We start from the raw sequence: 17,370 nt of genomic DNA on the forward strand, positions 1-17,370 counted from the left end.
ATAACCCCAGCTGGGGACAAGCTTGGTCAGGTCATCGAACTGGTTGATGTTGGCCAGCTAGCTCCAACACATGATCTGAGGAATGGAGGCAGTTCTCCAACCTGAAATAGAAACTCTGGAGGGTAGCTGACATAGAGAAGGTATCAAGATTCTGTTCAGGGCCCTTTTTGCCCAAACCTCTAGGGAAGCAACTCTCCATAGGAGGAATATTTTGATGGAAAAGAAAGCTGTGGCTTTCAAGAAAGGAAGCCCCCCACAAGCTGAACTCTCCAAGAAAGGTCCAAGTCTTGGAGAATATTGGATTACCATTTGTCTCTAACATGCATGATGCACTGGGCCTCAGACTCAGCACGATGCAGCAGCCCTGGGAAGGTTCCCTTGACCTGAGACAGAGTCACAGATTCTTCCACTAGGCTTCTTAGTAGCCTCTGTGCCCGCTTCCCAGGTAAAAGAATCTGCCTGCCAATGCAGGAAACACAAGAGATGTAGGTCCAATCCCTGGTTGGGAAGATCCCCTGGAGGAGGGCATAGCAACCTACTCCAGTATTCTTGCCTGGAGAATTCCATGGACAGAGGAGGCTGGTGGGTTACAGCCTATAGGGTCACAAAGGGTTGGACATGACGAAAGTGACTGAGCAGCAGCAGCTGCCTTTTTGTTCTATCAAGTACTTGATGGATTGGATGATACCCTCCTGCATTGGTGAGGACAAACTTTTTTACTCAGTTTACTGACTCAAATGCTAACCGCTTCCTGGAATACTCTCACTAACACACCCTGAAGTAATGTTTTGCCTGGGCATACCCCTTTAAATTGACACATAAAATTAACCATCAGACACTGGAAATGGAGCATAGTACTCTTTTGCAAGAAGCCAAGATGCAACTTTACATTACCTCTCAAAAAAGTTGCTAACAATAAATCTCATTGTTTTTGTTGTTCTGTTGCTAAGTCGTGTACAACTCTTTGAGACCCCATGGACTGTGGGACACCACGATCCCCTGTCCTTCACCATTTCCCAGATTTTGCTCAAACTCATGTCCATTGAGTTGGTGATGCCATCCAACCATCTCATCCTCTGTGGTCCCCTTCTCCTCCTGCCCTCAATCTTCCGCAGAGTCTTTTCCAATGAGTTATCAAGTCTTTTCCAATGTGTCTGTATCCGGTGGCCAAAGTATTGGAGCTTCAGCTTCAGCATCAGTCCTTCCAATGAATATTCATTTGACCAAGCAAATATAAACCTTATTCATTTGAGCAAGCAAATATAAACCTGTCTGCTATTCCCATGACCAATAATAAAACAATCTTCAGTTCCAGGGTCCATTTGTTTCCATTTCTTTGTGGCCAATTCTCAGAAGTGTGGAAGCTCATATCCTGGGTACGGTCTGGTCATCATGTAGTTAACTTTTCCACCCTGGGGTTTCAGTGTCTATGAGACAGCTCACAGAATATGGCCCAGAATATTATCTATAGTCCTTGAGAAAGAACTAAAGGCCCTTGACTAGGTTTAATGACTACATGATCATTATTGTCTCCTTTGACTGTTTTCCTTTGTTTCCGCATTTCTCATTTATCTGATTAAACTTATTCTTTGACTAAAATTTTCCACAGACAAAAAGCAGACAGAGGAGATGAAGGTGGGGGAAGGCAAGGACCATAGGGTCCTACTCCATTTTACTTGGAAGAAGCATGAAGTCATAACAACTACATCATGTAGATGTTATTATCCCACCCTGTCCTCTTAAAACTTTGATTTCTTTTTAACTACAATGAGAAATAATGTGCTTTGCCAAACTGTTCATGAAATAACTTTGAACAATTACCTCAAATAGCTTATGCTGCTGCTGCTGCTAAGTCACTTCAGTCATGTCCAACTCTGTGCAACCCCGTAGACGGCAGCCCACCAGGCTCCTCTCTCCATGGGATTCTCCAGGCAAGAACACTGGAGTGGGTTGCCATGTCCTTCTCCAAAGCAGGAAAGTGAAAAGTGAAAATGAAGCCACTCAGTCGTGTCTGACTCTTCATGACCCCATGGACTGCAGCCTACCAGGCTCCTCCGTCCATGGGATTTTCCAGGCAAGAGTACTGGAGTGGGTTGCCATTGCCTTCTCCAAATAGCTTATGAGTACGGCATTAATAGAATTTGATAAACAAAACGTTTTTGGAATTACATATTTTGATTTAGGAGAGAGAAGCTTATTATTTATTTCAAAATATTAGAAAAAGAAACTTTGACAAAACTGGATGTGGCAGGGGTAAGCAGAAGAAAGCAGTGATGTATAGTAAGTGTCATAAAGATTCCCCAAGATGGGTATCTGTGAATATTTATTGTTTATCAATAAGGGCCATGGGCTCTACAAGGTTGAGACCCATTTCTCTATATTTGCTTCCTGAGAAATCTCATCCATTAATCTGGCTTCAAATACACGTGGTTCAAATCTAACTATTTCCTTGGCTTCAGTGTCTTTGAATGAGTCCCCATTGCTTATGCATTATATGGCAGATCAAAAACCAAATTGTTAATTTGGTATTCAAGCATCCTCCAAACAAGGTGCTCTTCACACATGACCAGATTTGATCCCCATCCCACACCCACACATCCTCTTTACTCAGCTATATCAAACCTCAGCTATTCCCAGAACACATTGCACACTTCCTCTCCTCTGATTTCAATTTCATTGTCCATCTGGGAAGGCCTTTCCCTTTCCTCCTCTTTCATTATGCAAATGAGATATCATTCAAAGGCCACTCATCCTGAAAAGGACTTCTGGTCAGAATGAACAGTCCTTCTGCATTCCTATGGTACTTCCGAGTGGACCTCTTTTTCTTACGACACCTCACATTCCAGTCAGAGAAGAGTACCACTCCAGTACTCTTGCCTGGAAAATCCCATGGACGGAGGGGCCTGGTGGGCTGCAGTCCATGGGGTCGCTAAGAGTCGGACACAACTGAGCGACTTCACTTTCATTTTTCACTTTCATGCATTGGAGAAGGAAATGGCAACCCACTCCAGTGTTCTTGCCTGGAGAATCCCAGGGACGCGGGAGCCTGGTGGGCTGCCGTCTATGGGATCACACAGAGTTGGACACAAATGAAGTGACTTAGCAGCAGCAGCAGCAGCAGCACTTTCCAATTATCATTGCTGTCTTTTACCCATTTCAAAAGAAGTAGTCAAAATGTCTGAGCACCAAAGTAGGCAATCAAAAGCATGTCCAGAAAGACATTAACCAAGAGGCATCTTTATTTTCATAAATATTTTAAACTAAAATTTTATTTCGTTCATGTAAAGGATTTCTAATTATGTTATCTCCAGAGGCCTTATTCTATCCTCTGTTCTGTATTGTTGTGACTAGGGGCCTGAAATCCAACATTTCCTAAGTGTTTTTTTTGCCAGTTGGCTTCCAGTTAGATTCTGCTAGTAAGAAACACCATTGGAAACTCACACGGCAGGGACAGGGGAGAAGCCAGTATTTGTCTTCTCTACACCTCTCTCTTTCCTTTGTAGAGAAGCATTCCTGGGGTCTGTGTCCATCCCAAGTAAGGTTGCTATATTCAGCAAATAAAAATAAACAACAACCAATTAAATTTGAATTTAAGATAAGCAATGAATGCTCCTTTATTTTAGGTATAGCCCATTTAATATTTGGAACATACTTACACTAAAAAGTTCTTCATTGTTCATTTGCAATTCACACTTACCTGGTGTCCTGTATTTTACCCCCACTTGTACTGACAAGGCCTCAGCATTTTGTTTTAATTATCTTCCCTTAGCCCAGTTTCTGGCTTGATTCTGTCTATTTCTGAGTCTTTAAGGACTGATTCTGCTGCATGACGTAGGTTTCCCAATTTGGTTTCCCTCATTGACAGATTAGGATTCAGCTTCTTCTAGTGTACAACTCTGATTTCTTAGTTTATTCTCTAGAAAGACTGGAAAGGAGAATGTCAGTGAATGACAGTAGAAGTATGTGAGAAGCAGCTATGCAGACATGGCCCTCTGATTTTTTATCCTGAAGCTGACTCCAGTGTCCTCTCATGAAGCTGGGCAAGATCATACAGTTCAGTTATTCAAAGGTTATCTTTGTTTACACCAGTTTTCTGGAATCTTCATTATTGGCAACACTTCCACTTTCAAAACTGTCCAAGTGTGGATGATAAATGATGTGGGTGCCCCAAGCTTGAGCCACGGTGCTTGACACTGACCTGCAGACCCTCTCCCCTCACTCTACTGCCCTCACACTTCTCAGCTCCAGTTAAGAACTGCTTCCAGTTCCCTGGACACAATGCGCTATTTCACCCTTCTTTTTGATGGCTCCTGTGCTTCCTTAAGGTTCTATTACCTTATTTATAACAATATTCACACCACGTATTTATCTTCTTCATTAGACTACTTGAAAATGGAGACTGTTTTGATTGAACTGTATGTATTGCTAACATCTTGTATTAAATCTAGATATATTATGTTCTCAATATAAGTTTGATGAATAAAGTGTATCACGATTAAATTATATATATATATAAACAAAGATAGAAAATAAAAGTAAATTCATAATTAGATTTGTAAATGTTTCAGATGATTTTTAAACATTTTAATATTGTTTTTAAAATAAAATATTTTATAAATAGCAAGGTTGATCATAGAGTATTTTTTTTTTAATATTTTAAAAAATAGTTCAATACTCAGTTGCTTCTTAAAGGGTAAAGTCTCACTTATTCTGTTTGTAGCAGATATACAGTGCTTGCCATTTTGTGTGTGCCCAATAAATATTGAATGAATAATCACAGATTGAGCGTTTGAAGAGAAATGAGTGGCTATAAAGAATGGGGATCTTAAAATAATTTTTAAAAGAATTTGCTGACCTATGCAAACCTATGATTTGGATGATTGACATGAAAAGGGAGTCAATTCGGTTCATGGTGGTCAGGTTGCATGGCCCAGTTCTTCGGGTTCCCCTTGCTGCTAGCTGGGCAGACATTCAGAGGATACTGAGAGCTTCACATGTAGCTGGGGCCAAAGATATCTGAGTCATCTGTTCTTGTATAAATGCCCATCTTTATCAAGGTGAAGAGTGACTGCCTCTCCCTAGTTCCAGACACAGCCCTCAGACTGTCCCTCTGCTCATTTCAGTGGCGTTGGATTGCACCCTTGTTCATTTTCATCTTATTTGGAAAGCGGGATAACAATGTTGGGGTGCTGGGGAAGGGGTTCAGCACACAGTGTTTTATTCTGCCAAGGGAATACAGTACTCTGATAGGACTCTGAATTTGTTCCTTGTCTGGAAAAGGTTAAAAGTTGCAGATTTTTTTTTTTCCTTCCAGTTTTACTGAGCTATAACTGACCTATAGCACTGTATAAGTTTAAGGTGTACAGCATAATGATTTGACTTAACATACATCATGAAATGACTATCATGATAAGCAAGGATTGCAGGTCTTTTAAAATGTTAGCTGATAAACAAAACTTGTCAGAGGAGAGGAAGAAAATTTCATCAACCATGTGCCATGTTCTATGATATGTTTTCACATTTATAAAATGTAATATAATAAACTATCACAACACCCCTGTTTTTGTCATCATTCAGCACTTAGTAAGTGCCAGGGGCTGGATATGAGCTCAGATCCAGTGGTCTGCCCATGTGAGAGAAAAGCTCTCCTCCTTTGGTGATGTGAATGTAAGGGCGGGTTCTTTCCTGGAGAAAATGGCACTTGGAAGAGTTTCATGGTTGGAATATCATTTTTTTGCAGCATCAAAGAATCTCAACTGGGATAATAAATACTTGTTGTTCGCATGACATCTTTTTGAGAACAGAGCATATTTTTGACAGCTCAGTACAGAAATGCTTGAGGTCTGGACTTTTTACTTGCAATGAAAATGGAAAATTAAAATTTAAGCCTGGTCTCACTGGTAGATATATGGATGTTTTCAATTTGTGACTCATTGAGCTGTAGGTTTATGATTTTTGCATATTTCTATCTGTATGCTATAATTCAGTTTTCCAAAAGTTCGTTTTTAAAAAGACCAAACAAAAAGTCATCACAAGAAAACTAGGGATGTTCCAAGTCTGCATAAACTAAGCAAGTCACACAACCACATCCCAATTCTTCTTTATCTGTAAAAAATAAAGTTAATAGAATAAGCTGCCACTGTCTTCTAAGAGATGAGCTTCTATTATCTTCACTTGGTCAGCACATGGTCGAGTTTCTAAAGTCAGACCTCCCATCTCCACAGCAAGAAATTTTTTTAAAAGTTTCCTTCATTCCTGAATTTTAAAACAAATTTCTTGGTGATACAACAGAGCTTGCGAGTAACACTCTTGCAATCCTATCTTTATTTGCACAACCTCAGAATGATTCACAGAAAACAAATACCTTGCCTTTCGTCAGGTTTGGCCAGGACAAATGAATCCTTAAGTGTTGTAGGACAGTAGGAAAGACTGTTGAAACATTTGTAGAATTTTTCATGAAAATTAACATTGAGAAAGAAATTACTTCCTTTTACAGAAATTGTATTTTCATTTGGATATAATATTCATCCAGAATTTAACCCCTCATCAGGTTGACTACCCTGAAAATAAGGTACAATTGGTTAAATGGGAAACAGAGTAAAGGCATTTATGTATGATTATCCTCATTATAGGCAAAAATAAAAGTTTTACCCCAGTACTAACATCAGATCTCATAAGGAACATATCAAGTTTAATATGAAATATGTGTTACATTTTTTCTTTTAAAATTTAATTTATTGAAAGTACAGAGATGGAGGCGAGCTGGTACTGCAGAGTCCTTAAATTCATCTTGGGAAATACGGTCAGACCACATGTGTAAGCTGAATTATTCTTTACATTACTGCAGACTGCAGCCTTATTTGATTAGCTTATTTCAATTATATTCTTTTTTTCCTACATATTATTTTGATTTTCAAAACTAAAGGAGAGTTTTAAAATAGTATAATGAACACCAAAAACTCCTCACCTCAACTACCAGTTACTGATTTTTGCCCTATTTCTTCTCCGTGTGTGTATGTGCTTGTGTGTGCTGAGCCAGTTGAAATTAACTTTCTGGTACCATCCCTAAGTACATTGGCATGTATCTCTTTAGAACAAGGACATCCTCTTGCATAACCACAATATCATCATTTCTCTCAAGAAATTTAACACTGATAACAACATCTAATACACAATTTATAGATATAATAATATATGAAGGATAGTCATCATCAAATGCCCCCAATTATAATAATAATAGTTTTTTTGGACAAAGGATCAAATCAAAGATCACACAATGCATTTAGGGGTCATGTATCTTAAGTGTATCTTAATTTAGATAATTCTTCTGCTCCTTTTTTTTTTTTCTGTCTTTCATGACACAGAGGTATTTTGAACTCCAGGTGTGTTTTTTTGTAGCATGTCCTACAGTCTAGATTTGTCTGATGGTTTTCTCATGATAGTTAAACATGTTTTAGGAACAAAAACACTATACATGCATGCTTGCATCCTGTTGTTTTTCCATATACATCCTATGTTTTCCCATTTCTGAGACTTTGCTCATACAGACCATCTCTTTAATATACTTCTCCTACACCATCTCTAGGAGGCCTGGTGTGAGGTTGAACCTTCTCTACAGTGATTTCCCTAATGCCTTCCATCCTGAAGTAATCTTTGAATTTCCAGAATATATTAGCTTTCCTCTTCTAATAGCATTGGCATTTTTAAAAACTTTGCATTATTATTTTTATTCACATCTTTTAAATTTTTCCCCATAGAAAGCCACCTAAGGGCAGGTCTAATTTATCTTTGTGTCCTCCCTGAAATCTAGCACATCGTAGTTCACACAGTAGGCAATCAATATATACATTTGTTGAAAAAATGGATGGATGGATGAATAAATGAATGAAAATAATACCTGTGGTTTCAGAGATACAGTGAGTTAGTTAAGAATTTAATAGTTTTTTAAAAGTTTAATTTCATCACAAGTGCATTTTCTACACCTAGAATAGTCTACTTAATTAAAAAATAAAATTTTAGTTTTAATGAAAACAAAACATGTATATTATATGCCTTAGTATGTGAGAGCGTGCTCACTCACTTCAGTCGTGTCAGACTCTTTGCAATGCTATGGACTGTAGCCTGCCAGGATCCTCTGTCCATGGGATTCTCCAGGCAAGAATACTGGAGTGGGTTGCCATTTCTTCCCCCAGGGGATCTTCCTTACCTAGGGATTGAGCCCACATCTCCTGCATCTTCTACATCGCAGGCAGATTCTTTACCACTGAGCCACTGGGGAAGCCCTATGCCTTAGTACTGTTCTTTTAAAAGGCATTGAGGGAAGCCTTTCAACCTGGAAAGTTTATTCTTTAGCTTATAATATGCAAATAATAGCAAATAATATGACTATTTTTTCTTTGATAATTTCCTCTTTGCATGTTTTCTGTTCCTTTTGGAATAAAGTCCTAAAAGTCAGACTTTGAAACTTCTGGATTGATTTTCTACATCTCATCTTTTCTTTCATACTTTTTACCTTCTACTTTTTAAAAGGTTTTCTTCTAACCTATTATTGATCTTTTAAAATTTTGGAAACCATGTTCTTAATTTCCAAGAGTTCTGTTTTTGTTTTTTGAGTAGCCTTTTAAATAACATCCATTTCTTGTTTTATGGATACAATACTTTTGCAAATTTCTATGGAAATACTGGCTCAGATGGTGAAGTATTCTCCTGCAACGCAAGAGACCTGGGTTCGGTCCCTGGATCGAGAAGATTCCCTGGAGGAGGGAATGAAAATCCACTCTAATATTCTTGCCTGGAAAAGCCCATGAACAGGGAGCTTAGCGGGCTACAGTCCATGGGATCACAAAGAGTTGGATGCAACCGAGTGGTTAACACTTTCCCTTTTTTTTTTCATTGAAATATTAGAACTTACTGAAAATTTTCTTCTGTTCCCTGCATTACCTCTGTTAAAGCTTTCTTAAAACCTTCTTACTTTTATTTTGGTCTTTCTCTCATTTGAAGACATGTTACATTAAGTATGAAAACCTCTGTGCACTGAAGGCTGACTGGTACCTCCGTGTACATGCAATTGCCAGATTGGCTATAGGTTAATTAAATTTTGAGTTAGGTATTAGGATGTGGAAACTCCCAACTGTCAAAACATAAAGGTCTCTTCTCTGACATCATACAATTTCTGTAGAAAAGCCTTTCTGTTTTTGGCCTAGGGAGTAACATTTCATTCTGAATGGTCACCCAGCAGAGGGGTGTGTGTTTGTGTGTTTTCTGTTCCTTATTCAGACTTTTAGTTAACCCTCTGTTTTCCATCATGCATTTCGCCCCTTCCCTCTGTATCCTCTGCATCAGCCCGCTAAGCCTCGGCTTTATCCTGCTGCATCAGTTACTATTCATCTTCTGTCTACATTTCACCTTCCAGAGAGATGTGGAAATCTCCCATCCTCCAATGGACTCTGCTGCTCTTGGTGTGAGTTTATATTTTCTTTTTACTCTTTTACCATCATTTTGGTGGAGTCTTGAGAAGGAGAGGAGATAAATACATGTATTCAATTTGCCACCTTTAATTGGACTGCTTAATTTTTAAAGTGTTTGTGTTACAAACTTCCCTCTCCTATAAATCTGGTCTTGTGAATAATGTAAATTTCCTACCAAGAAGATTAAAGAAGTGATTCTCTATATGATTATGGGAGTAAGGTTCAGGTAACTTTGGGTGGTTTAAGGTTTCTTATTGAGTAATCTGGAAAGTACTAAAGATACTGCTCAGGGCAGTGTGAGATAAACTCTCCCTTCATGACTTCAAAAGTCTGGTTATTTATTTACAACTGGGGTAAGATAAACAGTCAAGCAACTAGAGAACTGCTACAAACCACTTGTACATTTAAGTTTTTATCCTGCTACCAAAACCATGTTCTGTCCAAATCTTTGATTTCCCTAGCTTCCCAACGTTGGGAGGAGAACAAGCTGCAGTGTCACACAGGCAGGCCCCTCCTAAGTCCTACTCACTCACAAAGAATTTCCCCTTTGAGCTTCTATGACACTGGCTGGTTACTCACACCGTAGATTCCTCAGGATTGGCTGGGACTGCAAATAAAACATTGTTTGCCCATAATCAAGTCGATAAGCTACAACATAAATGCAGGTAAGTTCCTATTCTAAGACTATATCATGAAGCCTTTGCTCTCTTCTTTCTTAACATTTTCATGCAGAACCTGGAAAGGAAACTGGCTCCGGCCATAAGAAAAGATCTTTAAAGAAAAATTTAAAAAGCCTAAAATGGGTCTGTTGAATTCTAAAAAGCCTAAAGCCAAGCAAGCCCGAATTCTTCTTCTGGGACTTGACTCTGCTGGGAAGTCTACTCTCCTTTACAAATTGAAGCTTGATAAGGATATTGTGACTATCCCAACAGTAGGTTTCAATGTGGAGATGATTGACTTGGCAAAAGGTGTCTCGCTCACGGTCTGGGACGTTGGAGGACAAGAGAAAATGAGAGCCACGTGGGGCCTCTACTGTGAGAACACTGATGGGCTAGTGTATGTTGTGGACAGTACAGACACACAGCGACTTGAAGACTCCAGGAAAGAGTTTGAGCACATCTTGAAGAATGAGTACATTAAAAATGTGCCTGTGGTCCTGTTAGCCAACAAACAAGATATGCCTGGAGCTCTAAGTGCCGAGGATATCACCAGGATGTTCAAAGTGAAGCAACTCTGCAGTGACCGGAACTGGTGCGTGCAGCCCTGCTGTGCCGTCACTGGGGACGGGCTAATGGAGGGGTTCCAGAAGTTAACTGGATTTGTGAAAAGCCACATGAAATCAAGAGGAGACACTTTAGCACTCTTCAAGCAGCACTGAGGTCCAAGTGGAGGAACAGATGCTGATGAAGTTGAAAGGGTAATTTTTTTTCCCAGGCCAAATAAGAAAAGCAAATTGTCAAGTTGACAAACTTTTCCTGAAATGTTATTTCACCTAAATTCCATTAAACTCAGAATAATATCTAGAAAATTGTTATTTTGGGCCAAGCACTTTAGCAAACTATGTGGTAATGATAATTGTGAATGAAAATGTTACAATTTTGTGCATGTTTGATGATTCCAAATAATCATATTTGGGAACAAATAAAATCTTGCCTTATTATTTTTATGTAACTACTAGAACAAAGTTTAAGCTGCTAATAGAGTCAGACTTCTTTCAGACTGTTTCCAGCTGTTACAGGTATTCAGTTTCCACAATGCTTCTGTGTAATAGCTGGGTGGTATAAAAAAATGAACTTTAAATTATGAAGAGGAAAATGTTTGCTGTTAATATTTTATAAATCCCTATTTCCTAAATAAAGGGATTTTGTTTTGTTTTGTTTTACTGTATTCCTGCTAGGTTTTTGAAATCTATTGCTAGAAACTTCTTACAGTGAGTCCACCATGAACCCCAGGCTGTCAATTGCCCAGTGGCTGTGTTCTCCTATAGGGAGCAGAAGTTTGTATCTTAGAGCTCTGGGGATTAAGAGAGAATCTTAGAGCTTAGGGTAAGGTCTGGACTTATCGTTCAGCTGGAGGCTGCAATTCCAAGACTGGCTTTGGTAGAATTCAATATAACAGTTATAACTTGGGAACGTATGTACAGCTCACTGTACTGATCAAGCAGGAACCAGAGCCATACTTTGCTCTCAGAGACCTGGCAATTCACAGGGGAGACAAACAAAATAAAGCCAGCAGATAGGATACGGCAATAAGTACTAAGTGCTGTAACAGGAGAGCCTCATTCTGACCTGGGGAAACAAGAAGTGCTTCATGCAGGAGGTGGTGTTAAGTCCTCAACTCCGGGGGACCCCGTTGAAGGTACAGGTTAGTCACTGGAAGGTCCCATCAGTTGGAGATTCTCCAGAGACATTGTTGGAGAGGGGAAGAGGGGAGAAAGAACTGGAGATTGAACTGGAATTCCCCCGAGAGGCTCAGAAGTCCCAGAGAGGCCCTGGAACTAACAGAAGACAGTCTTTCCCTCTACCCTACCACCAACAAGGCTCATTTGGGTTAGAAGCAGGCCTCAAGCCCCCACTGCAGCCTCAGGGAGTCCAAACTGTAAGGTCACAAAGGAAAATAAAGGTACAGTAAAGCAATAATTGTACAGTAAGGTACAGTGCTTGCTCCTGGATTCCTTCTGTAGTTTTCTCTCACCCTAGCCCTGATTTGTTGTTTGGCGACAAATCCTCCTGTGTTGCATGGCAGGGATTCAAGTAATAAAGTAGACATATCTTTAATTACAGTTACCATTGGTTGAATACTGTGTGTGCCAGGAACTGTGTTAAACACTTTCACACATCTATTCATTTAAGGTTCATAACTGCCTAGAGGGAAATAGGCACTTCAAAGCCTATGCTGTTAATTGCCGTGATGTTGTTTTGTAAATAAGGTATGGCCTCTGTCTTCAGTGAGCTCAGTGAAGATAAATTCAGGATTTCCCTGATGGCACAGTGACTAAGACTCTGCCAGCCAATGGAGGGAACATGGGTTTGATCCCTGGTCCAGGAAGATTCTACATGCTGTGGAGTAACTGAGCCCATGGCTCAGAACCACTGAGCCCACACTCTAGAGCCCACGAGCCACAAGCACTGAAGCCTGTGTGCTCTAGGGCCCTTGAACTGCAACTATGGAGCCTGTGTGCCACAATTACTGATGCCTGCATGCCTAGAGCCTGTGTTCTGCAATAAGAGAAGCCACTGCAACCCGAAGCCCACACCCTGCAATGAAGAGTAGCCGCCGCTTACCTCAACTAGAGAAAGCCAATGTTCAGCAATGAAGACAGTGCAGCCAAAAATAAAAATATTTTTTAAAAAAGGATAAATTCAAGCTAAATATTACTTGGCCATGAAAAAGAATGAAATAATGTCATTTCTTGCAACATGAATGGACTTGCAAGTTATACTAAGTGAAGTAAGCCAGACACAGAAAGATATATATCATATAATATTGCTTATATGTGGAATCTAAAAGAAAAAAAAGATACAAATAAACTTATACAAAATAGAAATAGACTCACAGACATGGAAAACAAATTTATGGTCATCAAAGGGGAGAGGGGTGGAGGGAGTGATAAATTACCGAGTTTGGGATTAACATACTTGTGCTACTGTATATAAAATAGATAACCAACCTGGCCTTACTGTATAGCATAGGAAACTATACTCAATATTTGTAATAAGCTATAAGGAAAAGAATCTTTAAAAAAAGAGATATATTACATGTATTACTGAATTACTTTGCTGTACACCTGAAACTAAAACAACATTGTAAAACAGCTATACTTTAAGAAAAATAAAATAAATATATAAATATAAAAAATAAATCCAAGCTAGGCTAAAAATAGAACACTATGGTCCTGCAATCCAACTTCTAGGTATTTATCCAAAAGAAATGAAATCATTACCTTGAAGAGATATCTGCACTCCCACACTCATTGCATTATTTATAGTAAATCAAGACATGGAAATGCCAAAGAACATTCAAACTATTGCAAAATTGCACTCATCTCACATGCAAGCAAAGCAATGCTCAAAATTCTCCAAGCCAGGCTTCAACAATACATGAACTGCGAACTTCCAGATGGTCAAGTTGGATTTAGAAAAGGCAGAGGAACCAGCGATCAAATTGCCAACATTTGCTGGACCATAAAAAATCATGAGAGTTCCAGAAAAACATCTCCTTCTGCTTTATTAATTACACCAAAGCCTTTGAATGTGTGGATCACAGTAAACTGGGGAAAATTCTAAAAGAGATGGGAATACCAGACCATCTGACATGCCTCTTGAGAAATCTGTACGCAGGTCAAGAGGCAACAGTTATAACTAAACACGGAACAACAGACTGGTTCCAAATTGGGAAAAGAGTATATCAAGGCTGTATATTGTCACCCTGCTTATTTAACTTCTATGCAGAGTACATCATGCGAAATGCTGGGCTGGATGAAGCACAAGCTGGAATCAAGATTGCCAGGAGAATATCAATAACCTCAGATTTGCAGATGACACCACCTTTATGGCAGAAAGTGAAGAGGAACTAAAGAGCTTCTTGATGAAAGTGAAAGAGGAGAGTGAAAAAGTTGGCTTAAAACTCAACACTCAGAAAACTAAGATCATGACATCTGGTCCCATCATTTCATGGCAAATAGATGGGGAAACAATGGAAACAGTGTCAGACTTTATTTTTTTTGGCTCCAAAATCACTGCAGACGGTGATTGCAGCTATGAAATTAAAAGACGCTTACTCCTTGGAAGAAAAGCTATGACCAACCTAGACAACTTAAAAAGCAGAGACATTCCTTTGCCAACAAAGGTCTGTCTAGTCAAAGCTATGGTTTTTCCAGTAGTCATGTATGGATGTGAGAGTTGGACTATAAAGAAAGCTGAGCGCTGAAAAATTTATGTTTTTGAACTGTGGTGTTGGAGAAGACTTTTGAGAGTCCTTTGGACTGCAAGGAGACCAAACTAGTCAATCCAAAGGAAATCAGTCCTGAATATTCACTGGAAGGACTGATGCTGAAGCTGAAACTCCAATACTTTGGCCACGTGATGTGGAGAACTAACTCATTGGAAAACACCCTGATGCTGGGAAAGATTGAAGGTGGGAGGAGAAGGGGACAGCAGAGGATGAGATGGTTGGATGGCATCAGCAACTCAATGGACATGAGTTTGAGTGAGCTCCAGGAGTTGGTGATGGACAGGGAAGCCTGGTGTGCTGCAGTCTATGAGGGTGGCAAAGAGTCAGACTGAGCGACTGAACTAAGATATGGAAACAATGTAAATGTCCATCAATAAATGAATGGATAAAGAAAATACGGTGTATATATGCAGTGGAATATTATTCAGCCATGAAAAGAAAGAAATCCTGACATGTGTGATAACGTGGATGAACCTAGAGTTTGGAATTATGCTAAGAGAAACAAGTTAGACAGAGAAACACAAGTACTGTATGATCTTACTTACATGTGGAATCTAAGAAAGCCAAACTAATAGAAATGGAAAGTCTATTGGTGGTTGCCAAGGGGTAGTGATGGTGGTAGTGGGCTGATGGGGGAGGTTAGTAAAAGGGTACAAACTTAAAATTATAAGATGAGCAAATTCTGAGAATCTAATGTACAGCATGGTGACTGTGATGAACAAAACTGTATTATGTACTTGAAATTTGCTGAGAATAACTCTTTAATATTCCCACAGTCACCACAAAAAAAGTAACTATGTGAGGTGAAGGAAGATGTGTTAATTAACTTGACTGTGGAAATCCTTTCACAGTGTATATGATATCAAATTATCATGTTGTGTACTTTATTATTATACATTTAATATAAAATGTATTACAATTTTATCTGTCAATTATACTTCAATAAAGTGGAGTGGGGGGAATCCAAGGCAATATATATTGCTTTCACATTAAGAAGTTTCTTTGCAAAAACAAGTTAGGTAGAATGAATGAAGTACAGTAAGAGACATGTAAGAAACATGCTGAAAGACTGTGGCAAAGGAGTTTCTGATTTCAGGAAGATCTTAGGGGGATGGCAATATTAAATACTTCATAGTAGAGTTCTTCCGAAGTTTCACAAAATTATTAATATGGGAAATATGCATATTTAAAAAAAATGCATTGCCCCTTACCATTGTCCTTCTTTGATTAAAAAAAAAAAAAAACCTTCCTAGGACCTGAAGATATTAGGTTAAGTGAAATAAGTCAGACAGAGAAAAATAAACACTATATGACCTCATTTACATGTGAAACCTAAAAACAAAACTCATAAAAAAAGAAAGAGAGAGAGAGATAAGACTTACGGTTACGAGAGGCAGAGAATGGCGGGTTCAGTTCAGTCGCTCAGTCTTGTCCGACTCTTTGCAACCCCATGAATCACAGCACGCCAGGCCTCCCTGTCCATCACCAACTCCCGGAGTATACTCAAACTTATGTCCATTGAGTCGGTGACGCCATCCAACCATCTCATTCTCTGTCGTCCCCTTCTCCTCCTTCCCTCAATCTTTCCCAGCATCAGGGTCTTTTCAAATGAGTCAGCTCTTTGCATCAGGTGGCAAAAGTATTGATGTTTCAGCTTCAACATCAGTCCTTCCAATGAACACCCAGGACTGATATCCTTTAGGATGGACTGGTTGGATCTCCTTGCAGTCCAAGGGACTCTCAAGAGTCTTCTCCAACACCACAAAAAGTTCAAAAGCATCAATTCTTCGGCACTCAGCTTTCTTCACAGTCCAACTCTCACATCCATATATGACTACTGGAAAAACCAGGGCCTTGACTAGATGGTCCTTTGTTGGAAAAGTAACATCTCTGCTTTTTAATATGCTATCTAGGATGGTCATAGCTCTTCTTCCAAGGAGTAAGCGTCTTTTAATTTCATGGCTGCAATCACCATCTGCAGTGATTTTGGAGCCCCCCAAAATAAAGTCTGACACTGTTTCCACTGTTTCCCCATCTATTTGCTGTGAAGTGATGGGACTGGATGCCATGATCTTAGTTTTCTGAATGTTGAGTTTTAAGTCAACTTTTTCACTCTCCTCTTTCACTTTCATCAAGAGGCTCTTTAGTTCTTCTTCGCTTTCTGCCATAAGGGTGGTGTCATCTGCAAATCTGAGGTTATTGATATTCTCCTGGCAATTTTGATTCCAGCTTGTGCTTCATCCAGCCCATATATATACTCTGCATATAAGTTAGATAAGCAGGGTGACAATATACAGCCTTGACGTACTCCTTTTCCTATTTGGAACCAGTCTGTTGTTCCATGTCCAGTTCTAACTGTTGCTTCCTGACCTGCATACAGGTTTCTCAAGAGGCAGGTCAGGTGCTCTGGTATTCCCATCTCTTTCAGAATTTTCCACAGTTTATTGTGATCCACACAGTCAAAGACTTTGGCATAGTCAATAAAGCAGAAATAGATGTTTTTCTGGAACTCTCTTGCTTTTTCCATGATCCAGCAGATGTTGGCAATTTGATCGCTGGTTCCTCTGCCTTTTCTTTTTTTTTAATTTTATTTTATTTTTAAACTTTACAATATTGTATTGGTTCTGCCATATATCGAAATGAATCTGCCACAGGCATACATGTGTTCTCCATCCTGAACCCTCCTCCCTCCTCCCTCCCCATACCATCCCTCTGGGTCATCCCAGTGCAGCAGCCCCAAGCATCCAGTATCGTGCATCAAACCTGGACTGGCGACTCATTTCATATATGATATTATACATATTTCAATGCCATTCTCCCAAATCATCTCACCCTCTCCCTCTCCCACAGAGTCCAAAAGACTGTTCTATACATCAGTGTCTCTTTTGCTGTCTTGTATACAGGGTTATTGTTACCATCTTTCTAAATTCCATATATATGCATTAGTATA

The 17,370-nt window shown here is 39.3% G+C and overlaps 1 protein-coding gene across 1 annotated transcript; it reads left to right on the top strand.

Annotated features, from left to right (window-relative positions):
• Nucleotides 1–9,916: 9,916 nt before the first annotated feature.
• Nucleotides 9,917–13,550, top strand: ARL14 (ARF like GTPase 14). Its single transcript, XM_086317738.1, has one exon. It carries the CDS (start codon nucleotides 10,267–10,269, stop codon nucleotides 10,843–10,845), a length of 579 nt encoding a protein of 192 aa, XP_086173864.1. The 5' UTR covers nucleotides 9,917–10,266; the 3' UTR covers nucleotides 10,846–13,550.
• Nucleotides 13,551–17,370: the final 3,820 nt, after the last annotated feature.

Source organism: Bos grunniens, chromosome 1, assembly GCF_055505025.1.
Source record: "Bos grunniens cultivar Pamir isolate PY7600 chromosome 1, Bosgru_T2T1.0, whole genome shotgun sequence".
Lineage (NCBI taxonomy): Eukaryota > Metazoa > Chordata > Mammalia > Artiodactyla > Bovidae > Bos > Bos grunniens.